The following is a 17,807-nucleotide window of genomic DNA, read 5'->3' on the forward strand; positions in this document are numbered from 1 at the left end:
CTGAAAATGAAGGCTTTCAGCACAAACAGGATCCCAGAGAGATGCTGGGAATAATTCGTCGGGGATAGAGGGTGACAGACATGACACTAGGCTTATTGCCTCAGCCTGTTGCTGGGCTCCTGGGGAGACACCAGTGGGGCCCACCTCTGCCAAGCACATTCGATGAATGGTTGCAGGGCCTCCTCTTTCCTTGCAGTCTGATATCCCAGCCCTGGTGTTCCATCTGCTTGTGAAAACAAGTAGATGACAACATTTGGAGTTGCAGCCACAGGAGACAGAAATTAGTTTGGGAAGGCGAGGAAAGAAGGGAGGTGTCCAGGAGCAGGGAAAGGAAGAAGGTGGGGGAGGGGAAGCGTAACAAGTGTCCAGGTGGAAGGTGGGGCAGAGTGTAGGCTGAGGATGATGTTAGGAGACACAGTGTGGGGACGTGCCAGAGCGCCGGCAGCCCAGTTACCAGCAAGCTAGGATGGGCCCTGGAGAATGTCAGCCAATTAGCTGTCCAAGCAGCTGTGTTCAGGGATAAGCTGACCTTCCAGGACAGACCTGGAGAAGCCCCATCCTCCGAGACGTGCCCCTATTTTATTTGGAAATAAAAACACAGTCTCTTTGGGAGATGGCCAGTGCTTACATATATCATTTACTTAAATGGGGAACATCTGTAGGTCTCCAGTTGTGTTATATGATGAGGAAGCAAGCTGGGGTGTAGAAAAGCAGTGGATTAGAACTAAAAGAGACAGTTTTCATTTCTATTTTTTTTTGTTTGCATTTTTGTTTTCCATTATTTCCTTGGAATCCCAGAACTAAGAAAACCATGGGATGTTCCCAAAGGGGGAAAACTGGACATGAGAATATTAAGCAAAGAGAAAAGGGAGACAGGTGTTGCTGACTCAGCACCTGATGAGGTGGACGAGGGGATGGTTGGAGTTGAGGAAGTTTCCACTTTACTCCCTGCCTTAGAATTTTCTAAAGGGTTGTTTCAAATGGTCTCCTCTGGAGAAGTGAGAGGGAGTCTTGTCATTAAAACCCAGCATTTTAATGTGTTCTAGATGTACAGAGTGACTAGCTCCACATCTGAGTTATCTTGAGGGAAACAGAGATACACCCTTTGCAAAGAGAACTTTTCACATACAGCTCATAAAGTCCTAGGATCTTTAGTAACAGTTTTGATGATTTCTCCTTAACAGCGAGATTAGCCCTGCATGGAAAACCAAATTCAGCCATCCACGGCAGGACTTTCTTGGTGAAGACATTGATTTCACTCAGAAACTATTGTGTCAAAAAAATTTTGTCAGTTGGTGCCATCATGACGTGAATGTACGGGGTTTTGTTTTGTTTTTGCAAAAAAATGAGAGTCAAAGGTGGCCCCTCTGACTCTTTCCGTGTCCTCCTGCCTCTGCATATCGGTTAGCTCACTCACAGGAGCTATGGAGTTTCTTTCGTGTACAAGTTTTCATGATCAGCACTCTGGGAAACCAGCATCCTAGCCTTTAAGGGGCGTATGCTCTCTCTAGTTGGTTGGAAATTGGTCCTTTTGCAGAAACTGTTTGAAAGCCGGTGCTTGGTAGAGGGTTTTCAGAAGGCTGTCATACCCTGTGGTCATTTTGGTGTCTTTATGCTGAAATAAGCAGAAGAGTGCATCAGTATTCTTTCACATGAGCAAAGGTGGAAATTCATGGGCTTCAGTAAGCTGGGAGAGTCCAGAGGTAAATCTTAACATCTCTAGATCAGGACAGAAATGCTGTTGTCGAGGCCCTGCCTCTCCTTGTTGTGGGCAGCTCAAGACCCCCGATGTCCTTGCTTAGTGACACTAGAGGAGAGATGACCTGAGAGTATGGTTCTTAGAAAGCTGCAGGGAAGATTCTTATTGGCTCAACCTGGTGTATGTTTCCATCTCTGACCCAGTCACTAGACACAAGGCACCAGGGCACTCTGGTCAGGCTGGGTCCCTTGCTGGATGCGCCATCTGGTGTGATCACACAGGCAGGGGTGAGTCCCACCCATATCTCATCTTTTGTTATCAGAACAAGGAAGAAGGGAGAAGCCAGAGATGGCCACATGGCTGATTTAGTCCTAAAAGGGCAGGTGGGCCAGGAAGGACCAGGCCAAGGAGAATTCGACCTGCCTGCAAGTGAAGGCAAGGCCCGAGGGTGCAGATTTTTGCACAAGGATTACAGAAAGACAAACAGATTGATTGGCTGTGGGGCTTATCAGAATCTTTAACATGGTGTCCCTGTGAATCATCAAGGTAGGGAGGGAATACGTAGGGTTCTCCAACTTATATGGCTGAGGAATTCCTGTTGGAAGGAGCCTCTCAGTGGATTTGTTTCATGGACGTGAGTTGAGGAATTCAGGTCTGGATCAATGGGGTTTATGTTGATTTCTGCACCCTTTCCCACCCCACCCCAAGCATTGTTGCCCTTTCTGTGTTGAGAAGGAAGTTGGTCAGTGCAGCCAGCATCCTTCTGCCCCTCTGACACTTGTTCTTCCATATTACAGAGCAAGGAGATTGGCCTGCAGATGCATGAGGAGCTCCTGAAGGTCACCAATGAGCTCTACACAGTAAGTCTCCCTCAGACTCTGCTGCTGTTTGGCACTGGGCCCCCTTTCTTCTGTGCCCGGCGCTGGGGGGAGGCTGGGCCTTTTTGCTGTGTCTTTTACCTGAGTGACAGTGGGTGATCATGATGGGATGTAATGATTCACAGCCCCAGCTGCTGATTCAGTACCTCTGGGGAGAGGCCCCGGGCATGTTTAGTTTGTAAAAGTTCAACAAGATTCAGATTACCTGCCAGCTGTGGAAGTGTGTTACCTCCCAAAGCTGAGGTGGGGAGAGCATGGGTCAGGTAGGTCAGGCTGAAGCCGAGGCCTGCTCCTTACTAACTCTAGGACCTGAGGCAGGCATGTAGCTTGTCTGGGTCTCAGTATTCTCATCTGCAAAATGGAGCACTGTTCTGAAGATCATGTGAGATGGGGGCGGGAATGAGCCTGCCTTGCCATCTCAAGGGAATAATTTCAGGACATCACAATCTGGCCCACAACTGTCCTAGCTCCCTGCTTGGAGGCAAGATCTAACTGGGTTTGCGATGGGTGTTGGAATCCAAGAAGGTGAGTGGATGGGGAACACAAGCACACTGGTTATGGTGTGGGAAGTTACAGCCTGTGCTTTGAGGAGCTTCCGGGGGGAGGAGTGAGGAGAGCAGCAGGGACAGCCTGGGGGAGCAGGGTGGGGAGGCCCAGCAGAGAGAACTACAGACCCTCCACCCCTAAGGAAGTCAGGCCAGAGTAAAACTGTTATGTTTTAAATATGTGGTGATTCCTTGTAAAGCGTCTCATTAAAAGGGGAGGATTCTGCTGCTAAAATTATATTAGAAAATCCCTAGTGTGAGAGGAAGAAGAGCAGGCTGTGAGAAGACCCCTGTCTTTGGTACTGTTATCTTTCTATATCCACACTCTGTGTGACCGGTGGGTGGTGGACCCCTCAGTGGCCAAGAGCCTTTGCCCAAGAGCCTGGACTTCAGGTCAGGAGTCCTGCCTCAGACTCCAACCAGCTATGGGACTTTGGGTGAGATATTCGCTCTTCTGGGCCTCAGTCTCCCAATCAGTAAAATGGGGGGTGAGTGTTCCTAGAAATTTATCTATGAAAGTTGGAACATGCATTTCTATGATTCCAAGTGAAGGAGAAAAACTAGAGCCTTGACAGTTTTTAAATGGATCATTGCTTGGGGTAAAGCAGGCACTGCTGCTGGAGAAAACATAGACTGAGTCAGTGGGGATTGTGGGGGAGAATCACCTCCTGGTTTACAGCACAGACTCTGAAGCTGCAGACCTGGATTCAAATCCAGTTGATATACAGAAATAATAATATCTGCTTCTAACACCCCCTTGTGAGAATTAAAGGGGATCAGATATGTAAGCACACCCAGGACAAAAAGAACCAAGAGGCGCAGCGTACCAGAAGTTCCCACGGTTCCATACCACCACTGTCTCTACCTCCGTGGAGAGTGTGAAGTGGGCTGTGTGTCCCCGCGATGGGGAAGTGGGGTGCTAAAGGGGCAAGGCCGGGGACCAGATGAGATTTTTCCTCAGGATCTGCAGAGTGTTTGTCACCCTGTCGAGGGCCTTTTCATACTTCTCAGGCACTTCACCTCCATAGTGTTCTAGCACCTGGGTCCACACCTGGGACCCCAGCCACTCCCGCCTAGGTCTCTAAGCTTTCCTCGGGGCTCCAGCGGGGCTTCCCTCCTGGGTACTCTCTGTTCACCCCAAATTTCTGCCCCTTTGGCTTCTTTACCCTGTAGCTCCCCCCTACCTACAGCCATCCTCTTTCCTCCTCTGCTTGTCTATGTCATACTCAGTTTTCAAACCCAGACCAAACTCCACCACCTTAAGAAAGCCGTCACCTCTGGGCCTCAGATTCCTGTGGCGGTTTTTGAAACCCCCTTATGTTTTCTGGAATGTCTGCACCATAACTCTTCAGTTGGCCTGTGCACTCCCTGGAGTCAGATCTTGGTGAGAAGACTGCCCTGAAGGCCCAAAGACTCGGTTTGAACCCAGCTGTTTTGTCTTGGGCAAGTCATCTCAGCTCTCAGTGAAACGCAGGTTGGCAATAGAAACTTTCTAAAGTTTGCAGGCTGGACAGAACAGGTGGTTGTCAGGGACAAGGAGGGTGATGCTGGTGCCCACACATGTGTGCCCCTACTAGCCATGGGTCAGGGCAGCTGGACAGAAATGCCGCTGGCCTTAGACACACAGGCCAGGCGGGCAGGCTGGTCCCTGCTTGCCATCTCCCAGCAGCCTGGTGATGGCCTTAGAGCCAGTGGGGAAGGCAGGGCCAGCCCCTCCCACTCTCTCCTTTTGCCACTTGCTGTGGAGGAGTGAGAATATGGCAGTGCCAACAGCACCCCCTGCCCCTCAGCAGGTCATTTGTTGACTGCACCGAGTTTTTAGTAGTTGCCCAGAAATTCATTTAAATGCAGACATTTGGGGCTGCCTTCTGTGGACTTCGCACCACAGGAGGCATAGCAGCAGGCTGTGAACATTTCAAGAGTTGGTTTTTGAAGTGTCTTGTACATCCTTGGTGTTCCCAGGGTATACTTACTGAAGGAGGGAGGGAGGGGTATTTGAATAAATGAAAGAAACTGGTTTGGCCTGCAGGGAGTTTAGGATCTGCGCAGGGAAATGAGAGCAGACTAGTGAACTGGTGGTATCACCGCCTAAGACAGAGCCTAGCGTGTGCTGGATATGTGGACTCGGAGGGAGGGCACCTAGACTGTGAGCCCCAGGGGGCTGTGCCAGGTTCTGCATGGTGTCCCCACAACTGTCCCTGTAGGTCAGTGCTGGCACATAGTAGGCAATCAATACATATTTGCTGAGTGGAGAAATGAAGGGGGTGGGGTGTGTATGCATGCATGAGAGATTGACTGAACGTTCAGAAAAAGGCTGGCTCCAAGGCGGGCTGCTATAATCAAGGGTGAATTCTGAGCCTGGTGCCTTTGGATGGGTAGGAATTAACAAAGTAGAGAGGGACAGAGGAAGAGAAAGGGAATTCTTAGCAGGAGAGACAATGTAGGATCATGGCAGAGCAAACTGATTTCAGAGGGAGGTGAGTTTGAATTCCTGCTGTACCACCTCCCAGCTTAACCAAGTCAAATATCATCTTTAGACTTCGTTTTCTTTATTGTCAGAACAAGGATAATAACAACCATGGCCAGAATGTACCTCACACTGTATTAGATACTTTGTATGTATTATTTAATTAACACATTTTTTACAGATAAAGAAACTGAGGCACAAAGAAGTAAAGCCTGGCTTAAGGCCTTTGTATCAGTTATCAATTGCTGTGTAACAAGTTCTGTCAAAACTCAGTGGCTGAAAATTACAACCATTTTATTTGCTCATGATTCTGTGGTTTGGTGATTTAGGCTGGGTTCAACTGGGGCCACTGACGTGGCTACAATTTCCTGGCCAGTCAAGAAAAGAGCCCCAAATGGTAAAACCCCAGTGGGGTTTCAAGCCTTTGTTTGTGTCAGTTTGCTAATATCTCATTCCCTAAATCAAGTCACATAGACAAGTCCAGAGTTGTGGGATGGAGAAGTAAACTGCTTGTGAAGTGACAATGCAAAGGGGCATCCCTGAGGCCATCGGGCAACTACTGTGACCGTCTTTGCAAACAGTCCACCACAGCACCCAGTTGCTGAGGGCACTCTGGACCCCAGTCCCATGCTTTGTTACTAGGGATTTCTTTTGAGCACTTTCTGATTACCATGCCTGGTTATGCAAGCCTTTAGATGTTCCCTTCTCCTCCAGCCCCACAGTCATGACCACAGGGACTAAAGAGGAAATGATGTAGAGAAAGGATTGTCCAGTAAGCCTCACGTTTTTTCTTTTAATGTCTTACAGAGGAGGTGGTACTGGGCATAATGATGATAGAGATGAATGCTTAAGGCCACCCATCTCCTACTTTAGGGAAAAGGCTTGTCCCCATCTGGGACCAGGAAGGACACAGAGGAGACTGCAGGGCTGGGCCTTTTGTAGGTTCATTTGTTCGTTGGTTCATTCATTCATTCACTCAACAAGGCTTCCCTCTGCCCAGTCCTCATCACCTTGAGGTGCCCTGCTTTCTAAAACATGCCACTGTGTACACCCCCCCCACACACACACGTCACACCTAATGTCTTTTCCCCTAGACTCCCATCAGCCTGACACAATATAGCTCTTGATCATCATGTATTGGCCTGGGAGGAAAGAAGGGCAGGGCTGAGAGTGTGGGCCAGTGTGCCAGTCTTTGCTCCAGAAGAAGCAAAACCAAAACAAAACAATTACAAAACACTCTGTTTTTCTTGTTCAGCTAAAAATATGTTCAGATTTTCAATATAGTTCTAGATCATGAAATGCACCTGTTGTGCTTTGCACTGACAAACGTTGTAGCATCTGCCACATGGCCCCTCCTCTGGGCTCCGTAGCTCTGCTCCAGGCTCTCCTAGGCAGGGCTACTGGGCCTGCCTTCCAAGCCCAGCACTGCTAGCGGGGCCCCTGAGACTTGGTTCAGGGTGATGTGAGGGGGCCCGAGAAGCATCCACACCAGCCACCGCTGGTGACAGGTAGACATTCGTTGGAGTAACGAATAGACTTTACCTTTTACTTACTCCAGCTTTGACTTGATTGTGTACTGGGCTCAGGGGTATGAAATCAACTCTGGGGCCCCAGGCAAATTTTTGCAAAGGTGTCTCCCTACTGACGACCACCCTCAGGGATTCAGTGGTGGAGAAAGCCTGAGATAGGACCCAGCAACATGGGTTCTGGCCCCAGCTCCACCTCGGGCTCACGGTGTGTCTTCCTGGACTAACATCTGTCATCACTGAGGTATAAACACTGAGGTTTCATCATGTCATTGGGTCCTGTGCCATTTACTTAATAATTTTCTTTAAATTGACTCTTTCTTTTAAAAAACACTCCAGGTCGTAATTAATTCATGGATAAGCAGCCTTGTGTACTGGAAAGAGCACCGGTTTTAGAGCCAGATGGACCTGGGTTTAAGACCCTGTCACTTGTCAAACCCTCTGAGCCTCAGCTCCCTATAATATGGGGATATCACCACCCCATCTCTCTGGATTCTAAGAATGAGTGGCATAGAGTAAAGCACAGTGCCTGGCAAACATCAGTGTTAAATCATTGTGTGGTTTATGGAAGGGTGAAGCATAAATATTTTTCATTTATACTTCTAAATCTTCCCTCTCTTCTACACCCTACAGTGCCACTGGGCCAGTCCAAGCTATGAGAATACTTTGCCTAAAAAAGTTCAGCCACCTCCCAATTGCTCTCCCATCCTCCAGGCTTGCCACCTATTACACATGTTCCATACTTGAGCCAGAGAGACTTTCCTTTTTAAAAAACTGTGGAATATTTAAAGTAAGAAATAGATAATGCAAGCACTTTGTAAAAAAAAACCAAACAAACCCCCAAACACCTAGTTAAACAGTACAAAAGTACCCAGTGAGAAGTGTGTCTCCTGCTGCCCGCCCCTCCTCCCGTGCAAGCCCAATTACTAGCTTCTATTTCAGCGGGTGGCTGCTTGCAGAGATATTTAATTCATCACTAAGTATACGTACATGGACACACATGTCCCGCACAAGTGGCAACACCCGGGCTTACTGTTCTGCATCTTGCTTTCGTGGTTGTGTTTTGGAGATTGTTTCTTGTCACTAACACTCAGAGCCTCCACCTTACATGGTTCTTATCACATGCTGGGCAGTGGTCTGAATGCCCAGTGTCTTAATTCATTTCATCCTCAGTTCACTTTTGGGATAGGTGGTAGTATTATCACCCCGTTTTAGAGATGAGGGGTGTGAGGCACAGAGAGGCTGGGTGGCCAGCCCAAGCCGGGGAGTGACAGAGCTGCTCCAAGTCTACTCCGCAAAGCTACTTACATGAATACATTCAACTATTTATATAAATATGTAAACTACTTATATATATTTATTTTGGAAGGAAATGATACTTCACATTAGCAAATGAAAAACAACTTTGTATGAACAGAAAGTTTCCATAAGCTAAATGAAAAAAATCAGTATTAATTCTTGCTGGTGCCTTCAAAGCAGGCATTAGACATGAGAGCACCAAAGTGAGTTTTCCCCCCTTATATAATCCGAAGGATTCCAAGAGAACTAAAAGGGGTTAATAACATGTCTGTAACATCTGAAATCACCTCACTAACACAAGTATTTCCTTCGCACACTATGAGAAACGCTGACGCAGTGCACGTTAGCTGGGCTCTGGTCCTCAATTTCCCCATCTGTGGAATGAAGGCATGAAGCTAGAGGAACTCTGAGGCTCCTCTCAGGCTTGTATCTTCTTGCTGCCCTGGGAGGGAGACTAGGGCACGTCTCCAATTTGGGGCAGAGCAGGCCCTGCTGGACCATCGTGGCTGCTGGCCAGAGCATGTGCCCAGTGTCATCTGTGGATGGTGGTGGTCCTCAGAAGAATGCGGGAAACAAGGTGTCCTTATGGACAACTTCCTCTCCCTTCTCAGCTCTCCCACGGAGACATTCCTTCACTCACTCAGCAGACGTTTACCTATCATCAGTATGTCCAGAGGATGGGACATGGCTACAGCATGTGACAAGTGTCAGTGGAGATACGGACACGGTGTAAGCGGAGAAGAGATGGTGTTGGATTTGAACTTGAATGACAGTGGACTCTCCCAGGCAGAGAGGGAGGCAAAGAAGCAGGAAGCTGGGGTATGGGATGAGTAGTCCATGTTGAGCCAGTCAGTGTTTGTGAGTCAGGCACTAAGTTTGGCCAGTCGGGACCAGCTTTGATCTGGGTAGTGGGGAGGCTAGCGGGGAGGGAAGGCTGCCTTTTGGAACTCATTCAGTAGTAAGAGGCAGGAAGCCAGGACAACCTGACGCGCTTGTTTCTTTGTCTGTCTCTGCAGTAGAGTGTGTAATCTGAGGGCAGAGGCCCTATCTGTCTTCTGCACAGAGGTATTTTCAGCACGTGGTATATACTACCTGCACATAATAAACTGTTTAATAAATATTTAATGATTGAAGGTGTAGCCGCTCTCCCCCAGTATACTTACCAGATCAAAAGCAGCAGAACTGCATCTCCTCCATTTTATCCTATTCCCTCCCTCACTTTTCCTTCTTCCTTCTGTCTCCCTTCCCCCTCCTTTCATTTCCCTCCCTCTCTCCCTCCCTTCCCTTCTTCCCTCCATCCTTCCTGTCTCTTCCCTCATTTGCTGTTGTTTTCCTCTGCAGGAGTCTTCTCCCCTGTGGTGACAAAGTTGGCCCAAGTCCATCCCTACTCCCCCCATCCCCGCCAAGCTCACGTCCTATCAGCTCAGCGCCCCCTAGTGGAAAGTGAACACTCCCTTCCCAGCAGAGCCCCAGGGCTCTCTCTAATTGGCCTGGCTGGGGTCCCATCACTGTGGCAGGATTAATATAATGCCTACTCACAGGTCAGGCCGGGGTCTCCTGCCTACACCCAGGTATTGGAGGGTAGTGTTGGTTTCCCATGAACCACATGGACTGAGATTGGTAGAGGGGAATTTGGGGGATTTCCTCAAAGAAAATCAGGAAGCCGGTCCAGAAGGAGAAGAACAGGATGATCCTAGGCAGAGAGAAACAGGAGATGTCCTCTGAGGGGAGGAGCTGGGGAAGGAGAAGAAAGTGGCTTCATTGGCTGGTTTTCAAACAAACGCCTGATGTTCTTCTACCTGTAAGCTCTTCCTCAAACCTGTTTGGCTCCCGCTTCTACTGGGCTTAATGCTGACACTGCTCCCTTTGTCGGGAATAATCTACCCCCTCCTCACGCCCTGTTCACCTAGCTAATAGCTACTCTTCCTTCAAGGTTCAGTTTAGATATCACTTCCTCCAGGAAGCCTTCCTTTAGTGCCCTGTACCCCCCTCGTCATAGCACTTATCATACCCTGTGATAATCACTTGTATAATTGTCTGTGTCCCTACTAAGGTGTATATTCTGTGTCTTCTACATTGTAATGTTTCCTGTTATAGCACCTAGTGCAGTACCTAGCACACAATGAATTGTTCAATAAGTATTTAATGATTGAAGGTATAACTGTTGCCCTACCCCCAAATATTTTCACCAGAGCAAAGGCAATAGAACTCTACCTCCCCTATTTTATCCTCCCTCCACGTCATCCATCCATCCACCCACCCACCTATCTATCTATCCATCTGTCCATCCATGAATCCATCCATCCATTCATCTACCCACCCACCCACCCTTCTAGCCCCACCCATCCACCTATCTATCTATCCACCCACCCATTTATCCAGCCAGCCAGCCAGCTGTCATTCACTCATTCATGCAAATATATATTGATACTTGCTGGGTACCAGTCTCTGCTCTAATACAGGGATTACGATCATGGATGAGGTCCTGGCCCTCACGGACTTTACACTCTAGTTGGGTGAGACAGTTTATAAATGTGCAAAATGAATAGAACAGTGATTATAAATTCTATGGAGAACGTAGGCCGCATAGAGTGTGGGTGGTCAGACTGAAGTTTGGGTACTTCTTTTTTCCTTCAAGGGTGTCTTTGTTGTGTCCTGGCCCGGGGTCTCACCTCATACACGACTCTTGTGTGGCCCAGGGATGGCCTTTCCTGTGGGGTGAAGGAAGCATACATGGACTGCACTGTTGAGAACCTGTTTTCTAAAAACTCATCCTTATCCTGCCCCAGCATGTCCCTTTATGAGTGCTGTCAACTTCCAGATCGCCTTTGCTTTCTTTTGCATTTAAATGTAGATCTGAAGAGCTGTGGAGATAGTACTTTCCTGTTTTCATGATCTGAAGGTTTGGGAAGATGCAAAATGCAAAGTGTACACAGTAGGAGCAGTGTGATCACCAGGAAAGGCAATGTCCACAGCTTGGAAGTCCTGACCCTATGGCTTTCTGTGTGTCTTAGGCCACATGCTTGCTATTTCTGGGCCTCAGTTTCCTTCAATGATAGGTTAATACACCAAGGTTTCTGGAGGGCCTCTGAGAAACTATGACCAAGAATAGTGGTCTCCACTCACATGTCCCTATGTAGTGCTTCTCAGCCTGCGCTAGACTTCTTCTGATAGGGTCTCGAGGGCTGGAAAGAGAACCCTCATATGTCAGTAAGCTGGGTGGGTCCCCCTGAGGGCCCCTCTGGAGATCCCGGCTTGAAGACTGGGTCCCAGTGACTTGGCCTCAGCTGAACTCCTACATCCACCTCTGCGCCCTTCCCCGCCCCCACACTGCTGTCAGCCCGTCACTCGACAGTCACAGCTTACTGAGCTCTTTGCAAGCCACCTCTCTCTGTCTTCACCAGGCAGCACGGAGAGGTCAAGCTTCTGCCACAGTCACCCAGCAAGTGGTGGGAGGGTCAAGTCTCAAAACCAGGTCTCCTGTGACCATGTGGGGCAGAGGATCCTTTCATCCCTATTTCGTGGTTTCCTTGTCAGTAGAGCAGGGATGACATAGTCTATTTCATAGGATTTTTGTGAGAAATAAGTGAGTTAATATACGTGAAGTGCTTAGAAGGAGGCCTGGCGTGTAGTGAGGGCTCAATGTGTGTCAGCCGCTATTGTTATTATTATTGCTGTCATGCTGCCTCCCAGGGCTGGAGTAAAAGAGTAATTGAAATGCTCCTTGGGAATAATAAGAAGAGAGCTTTGCAAACTCTGAAGTAGTAGGTAATTTTAAATATTATTCAGCACTTCCTGGACTGGCAATATTGAGCAGACTGTTCTAGACTATTGAGCTAAGAGCCTTTCATGCTGAAGCCCATGTTTCAGGTAATTAAATAAAGGAAACATCTAGAGGATTCTGGGCATAAATAGTTAGACTCCCTTCAGAGAGGTCCCCAGATAACCTCTTTTGTGGCACCTGTCTGACATAACTGACCCTGAGTGATCAAGTTCACCGTTATTCTTGGGATCAGGAATTACCAATTGGATCACATGGAGTTTGGCCCCAGGGTTGTCAGGCTGTGTTCTCCAGGCATGGGGTTTTTGGAACACAGTTCAGAGACTGTACAGAGAATCTGGCTTGATGGAGGGCAGGAAGAGTACTCTGTGGTTCAGGAGGAGTAGAAAAGTAACCAAAGGAGAATGTGGGTTGCTGACCTTGAGCATGTGGATGGATGGATGCATGGATGATTGGATGCGAAGCTCTAGGTACAAATGGGATGCTCTCTCTTCCTCTGAACTACACAATACACATGGTAAATTAGTAGTGAGATAAGCAGACCTCAGCAGCTGAAATGGAAAAAAAATGGACTTAGCAGGAATCCCTGAGCCCAGAAAGGATGTGGAGTTCAGAAATGAACAGCACCAGCACCATGGGGGAGGGGCAGTGGTGCCTGTGAATGTGGAGGCATAGAGGAAAGGTTCAAGAATGGGAAAGGGGGGCTTCCTAGGTGGCGCAGTGGTTGAGAATCCGCCTGCCAATGCAGGGGACATGGGTTCAATCCCTACTCCAGGAAGATCCCACATGCCGCGGAGAAGCTAAGCCCGTGCACCACAAGTATTGGGGCTGCTCTTTAGAGCCCGTGAGCCACAACTATTGAACCCATGTGCTGCAACTACTGAAGCCCACGTGCACTGAAGCCCACGTGCCTAGAGCCTGTGCTCCACAACAAGAGAAGCCACGGCAATGAGGAGCCCGTGCACCACAACGAAGAGTAGCCCCCATTCACTGCAACTAAAAGAAAGCCCATGCAAAGCAAAAAAAAAAAAAAAACCCAACACAGCCAATAAAATAAATAAATAAATAAATTTATAAAAAAAGAAAAAAAAAAAAAGAATGGGAAAGGGGCCTGGAGACAGCCTTCAGTAGGCTGACTCCGACTCTGAGCCTGTTATGTTCCAGGAGTTATGTTCCAGGAGCCATGGCTTAAAGGTGGTTGAAAGTAGGCAACTGCTTTGGTTATCTGTAAACCTGCAGTCATCCCCTTTGGCCACTAGATGTCAAGAACACATTGATCCGGCACACTTTCTGGTCCATTGAGTTGTTGAGAAAGAAGCTTAGAGAACTGGATGAAATCATCAAGAAGGGCATCTCTAGAGGCTTTAGGGCACTGCAAATGAGCAAAAATGGGTGAGATACAGAGAAGTCTTTCCACCAAGACCCAGGAAGAAAAGTGGATTGCAGTTTTTCGTTTTTTGTTTTGAAAATTGGGGAGGTTTTCAGGATGAAAGGAGGGAGAAACATGGTGTAGAGTAAATTTTTTTTCACATTAGCTAATGTTTTCTAGCGTTTGTGAGCATCTTCCTGAAGTCAAGTGAGTGAGTTCAAGATTTTCAAACCTCAGCCCAAGTCTGGGATGTTGATGGTGGTGGTGATGGTAGCAGCTAAAACTTACACGGCTTCTACTGTGTGGTTGGTGTTGCTCTCAGCACCTTATAAAAGATTAACTTATTTAGTCCTCACAACAAACCTATGAGGCAGGTGCCATTATCATCCCTGTTTTGTAGATGAGGGAATAGAGGTCAGGGAGGTTATGTGACTTGCCTGAGGTCACAGCTGATAAGTGGCAGCGTCAGGATGCAGCCCAGACATTTGGGCCAGAGTCCGTATTCTTACCTAACAGGCTCTACAGTAGATGTCGCCCCTGCTCACTCCTGACATGGGGACTTCCTTAACAGCAGATCGATGCTGTGATTTCACAGTAAGAATCACCGAAGAATAACTCATGTTAATCATCTCACTTCACAGGACTTTCAATGACAGTGAATAAGGTTATAATGTTGGCCAGTAATTCATCCTGAGCTCCTTGACTTAAAGGGCTTCCCATCCCCAGGGGGAAGCTTCTGCTGCATTAGCTGCTGTAATTATCCACACGACAAGAGAGGAGGACCAACAAGGCTCAGGAGCCATGAATTCCAGAAATTTCTTGTGTTTCTTAGCATAGAAAGATGGTCATAAACCTGATATTGTAATGGGAAATGTAATCCTAGTTGGGGACTGGGAGATGGAATACTAGCCCAGCTTCCTCTAAGGCTGCCCCAAATACTCACGTCTGCTGAATAAATGGTAATGAATTCAGGAAACAGTGTGATATGATAGAATTAAAAGCCTGAGACCAGATTTCTAATGTGGTTAGATATACACTTACTATATGACCCTCCATCCGCTCCTAGATATTTACCCAAACAATGAAAACATGTCCACATAAAGAATTGTACGTGGACATTCTTAGCGGCTTTATTTGTAATAGCCAAAAACTGTAAACAACCCAAACAAGGACCAACATGTGAACAGATAAACAAATTGTGATATAGCCATTCAAGGGAATACTACTCAACAATGAAAAAAAAAAAACTTCTGATACATGTAACAACATGGGAGAATCTCAAAAAAATTATGCTGCGTGAACAAGGGTAGGCGTAAAGTGTTTATACTCTGTGGGTCCATGTACCTGAAGTTCTAGAACACACAAAACTAATCTGCAGTGACAGAAAGCAAATCAGTGATTGCCTGTGGCTGGGGTAAGGGGTGGGGTCAACTGGAAAGGGGCATGAGGCATCTTTTTCATGTGATAGGTGTGTTCTATATCTTGACTGTGATGACGGCCACATGGATATAAGGTCTGGAAACTACACTGATAATACTGTGTGATCTTGGATAAGCCACTTTGTCCTTCTGGGCCTTAGTTTCCCTATTTGTAAAATTTGGTGGTTGGATTAGGTGATGTATAGGATTTCTTCTGACACAAAAATTCCCTTGTTATAACAATATCCAACTCTTAATGTGGAAGTAGAGTAGCAAAGTGCAATTTTCTTTACAGGAATTCATTTTATAGCCAAGGATGAGTTTGTTTCTGAGAGCATAGAATATTTAAGTTACCCACTAATATTCCTTTGGGGAACAGGGCCATTTGCAGGGCAATTTTACTTAAGAAAACAACTGAGAAAATGATTTGTGTGTAAGAAAGATGTTCCCATGGAAATCCCGTGAGCACCTGAGGAGGGCCTTTTCCTACAACACTGTGGGGAGGAAGAGGGACACAAGAGACCCAGCTGGCAGGGCTGGAGAGGGCAGCGGAAGAAGACCACGTTCACCCTCTTACCTCTGAGAATCCCCAGATGCCCCGGGACTGTGGTGGCCCTTTTAAATCTCCTCTTTACTGATCCATTCCTGGCACTTAGTAAGCACCTGATGATGTTGATTATGATGATGGAATCGCTACCGATGAAGGTCATCCTTTCCAGTCCTCAGACAGTTTGTGCAAAAGTAAAGAGCTGTGGCATTTCAGAGCACGTTGTGGGAAGAGGGCAGGTCCGGAGCTGACCGGGACACAGAACTTAGAAGGGGGCTGGCAGCGCTAGGGCCACCGTGCTGGGCCATAACAGCGTATTGATGTCCCACACGTGTGTGTCCCCAGGTCATGAAAACCTACCACATGTACCACGCGGAGAGCATCAGTGCGGAAAGCAAGCTGAAAGAGGCTGAGAAGCAGGAGGAGAAGCAGTTCAACAAGTCGGGAGACCTCAGCATGAACCTGCTGCGGCACGAGGACCGGCCCCAGCGCCGCAGCTCCGTGAAGAAGATCGAGAAGATGAAGGAGAAGGTGAGTGAGAGCCCCAGGTATCGGGGTGGGGCAGGAAGGGGAGGGCCAGGCTCCCCACCACCTCAGCCTCCCCTCTGCACCCTGAGGATCTGGGAGTGGAATAACGCTGCTAGCGTCTGCTGTCTTGGCGGTCAGTGTCATGGTGGAGGCAGGGCTGGCCATGCCTCTGTTGGCAGTTGTTAGGTCTTAGGCCAGGGTCAACAGCAGGAGAGGCGCTTAGCTGGCAAGAGAGCAGTACTGTGATGAGACTCTCGCCCAGCGAGCACATTCTGGGAGGAATCACCAGGCATTTGTGGGGGTGGGGCCTGCCCTGGAGGTCGACTCAGGGGCTGGGGGACTGATTGGAACTTAGTGTGTCCCAACAAGAGGGAACAGCACTGGGGTACCAACCAGCACTTGGGAACAAGGCAAAGAAGCAATCTGAAGAAGTTGCCACTACCAAGCCAAAGTTCGTCTTTTTAGAATCCTTATGCATTGGTGCTGGAAAAGTGCTTTAGCAGGGCATGGTGAAAGTGCTAGCTTTGGAGCCAGACAGGCTGAGTTTTGAAAATGCCACATTTACAACTCTCTGAACTTCAGTTTTAAAATCTGACAGTGATAGCAAACAAATCACCTTTCTCATGTCAACTCTGATCAATTGGTAGTGGCTGCCCAGAGCCCTATGCTGAGAATTGTGAGTCCTCTTGAGGCTTTTGTTAAAGACAGTGCTGTGATCAATTAATGATGTCTGCCATGGCCAAGAAATTTAGAGGGGCAGATGTGCATGCTGCTTTTTGTCATCTTAGTCTTGTCACCTTACTTCTAAGGTTCCTTTCTTCTTAAAAGGCTATGATTTTCTTGTTGAATTCTCTGCATTCATTTATTCCATGCAATCAGTAAACATTTCCCGAACTCTTTCTATTTGTGAAACATTGCATCAGATGTTTATGTGGGCTTCTGTGAGACTAAGTCTGTGATTATATGATCTTAGAGCTCTTAAAAATATAGGAGATTGAGCAGGAACAAAATCCAATAGGACCTGAGTAAGCTGGAAAAAGTAATCAGAGGCAAATCAAATAAAATTTCAGGGTAATTCCCAAAAGCAAAGAAAAATATGCTCCACAATAACCAGGCAGAGGCCCAATTAAAAAATGAGCTGGGACTTCCCTGGTGGCGCAGTGGTTAAGAATCCACCTGCCAATGCAGGGGACGTGGGTTTGATCCCTAGTCCAGGAAGATGCCACATGCTGTGGAGCAACTAAGCCCATGCACCACAACTGCTGAAGCCCACGTGCCCTAGAGCCTGCATGCCACAATTACTGAGCCTGCATGCTGCAGCTACTGAAGCCTGTGCGCCGAGAGCCCATGCTCTGCAACGAAGTGTAGCCCCGCTGACAACTAGAGAAAGCCCGCACACAGCAACAAAGACCCAACACAGCCAAAAATAAATAAATAAATAAATTTTAAAAAATGGGCAAAGGATTTGAACAGACATTTCTGCAAAGAACATATGTGAGTGGCCAATAAGTACATGAAAAGATGCTCAGCATCATTAGTTATTAAGGAAATGCAAATCAAAACCACAGTGACATACCCCTTCGCACCCACCGTGATGGCTAAAATAAAAAAGGCAGATAATCACAAGTGCTGACAAGGTTGAAGGGAAATTGAAACTGTCATACATTGCTGGAGGGAATGTAAAATGATGCGGCCACTTTGGAAAATAGTCTGGAAGTTCCTCAAAATATTAAACATAGAGTTACCATAT

General features: G+C 47.5%; 1 protein-coding gene across 1 annotated transcript in view; it reads left to right on the forward strand.

Moving 5' to 3' along the window:
- The window catches only part of SRGAP3 (SLIT-ROBO Rho GTPase activating protein 3), a 241,245-nt gene that overhangs the window by 146,000 nt on the left and 77,438 nt on the right, over positions 1-17,807 (forward strand). Inside the window, exons 4-5 of the mRNA XM_057706592.1 lie at positions 2,497-2,559; positions 15,875-16,060. Of these exons, the coding sequence (XP_057562575.1) occupies positions 2,497-2,559; positions 15,875-16,060 (249 nt within the window). The remainder of the gene's footprint in view (positions 1-2,496; positions 2,560-15,874; positions 16,061-17,807) is intronic.

The sequence above is a fragment of the Hippopotamus amphibius genome, chromosome 13 (assembly GCF_030028045.1).
Source record: "Hippopotamus amphibius kiboko isolate mHipAmp2 chromosome 13, mHipAmp2.hap2, whole genome shotgun sequence".
Classification (NCBI taxonomy): domain Eukaryota; kingdom Metazoa; phylum Chordata; class Mammalia; order Artiodactyla; family Hippopotamidae; genus Hippopotamus; species Hippopotamus amphibius.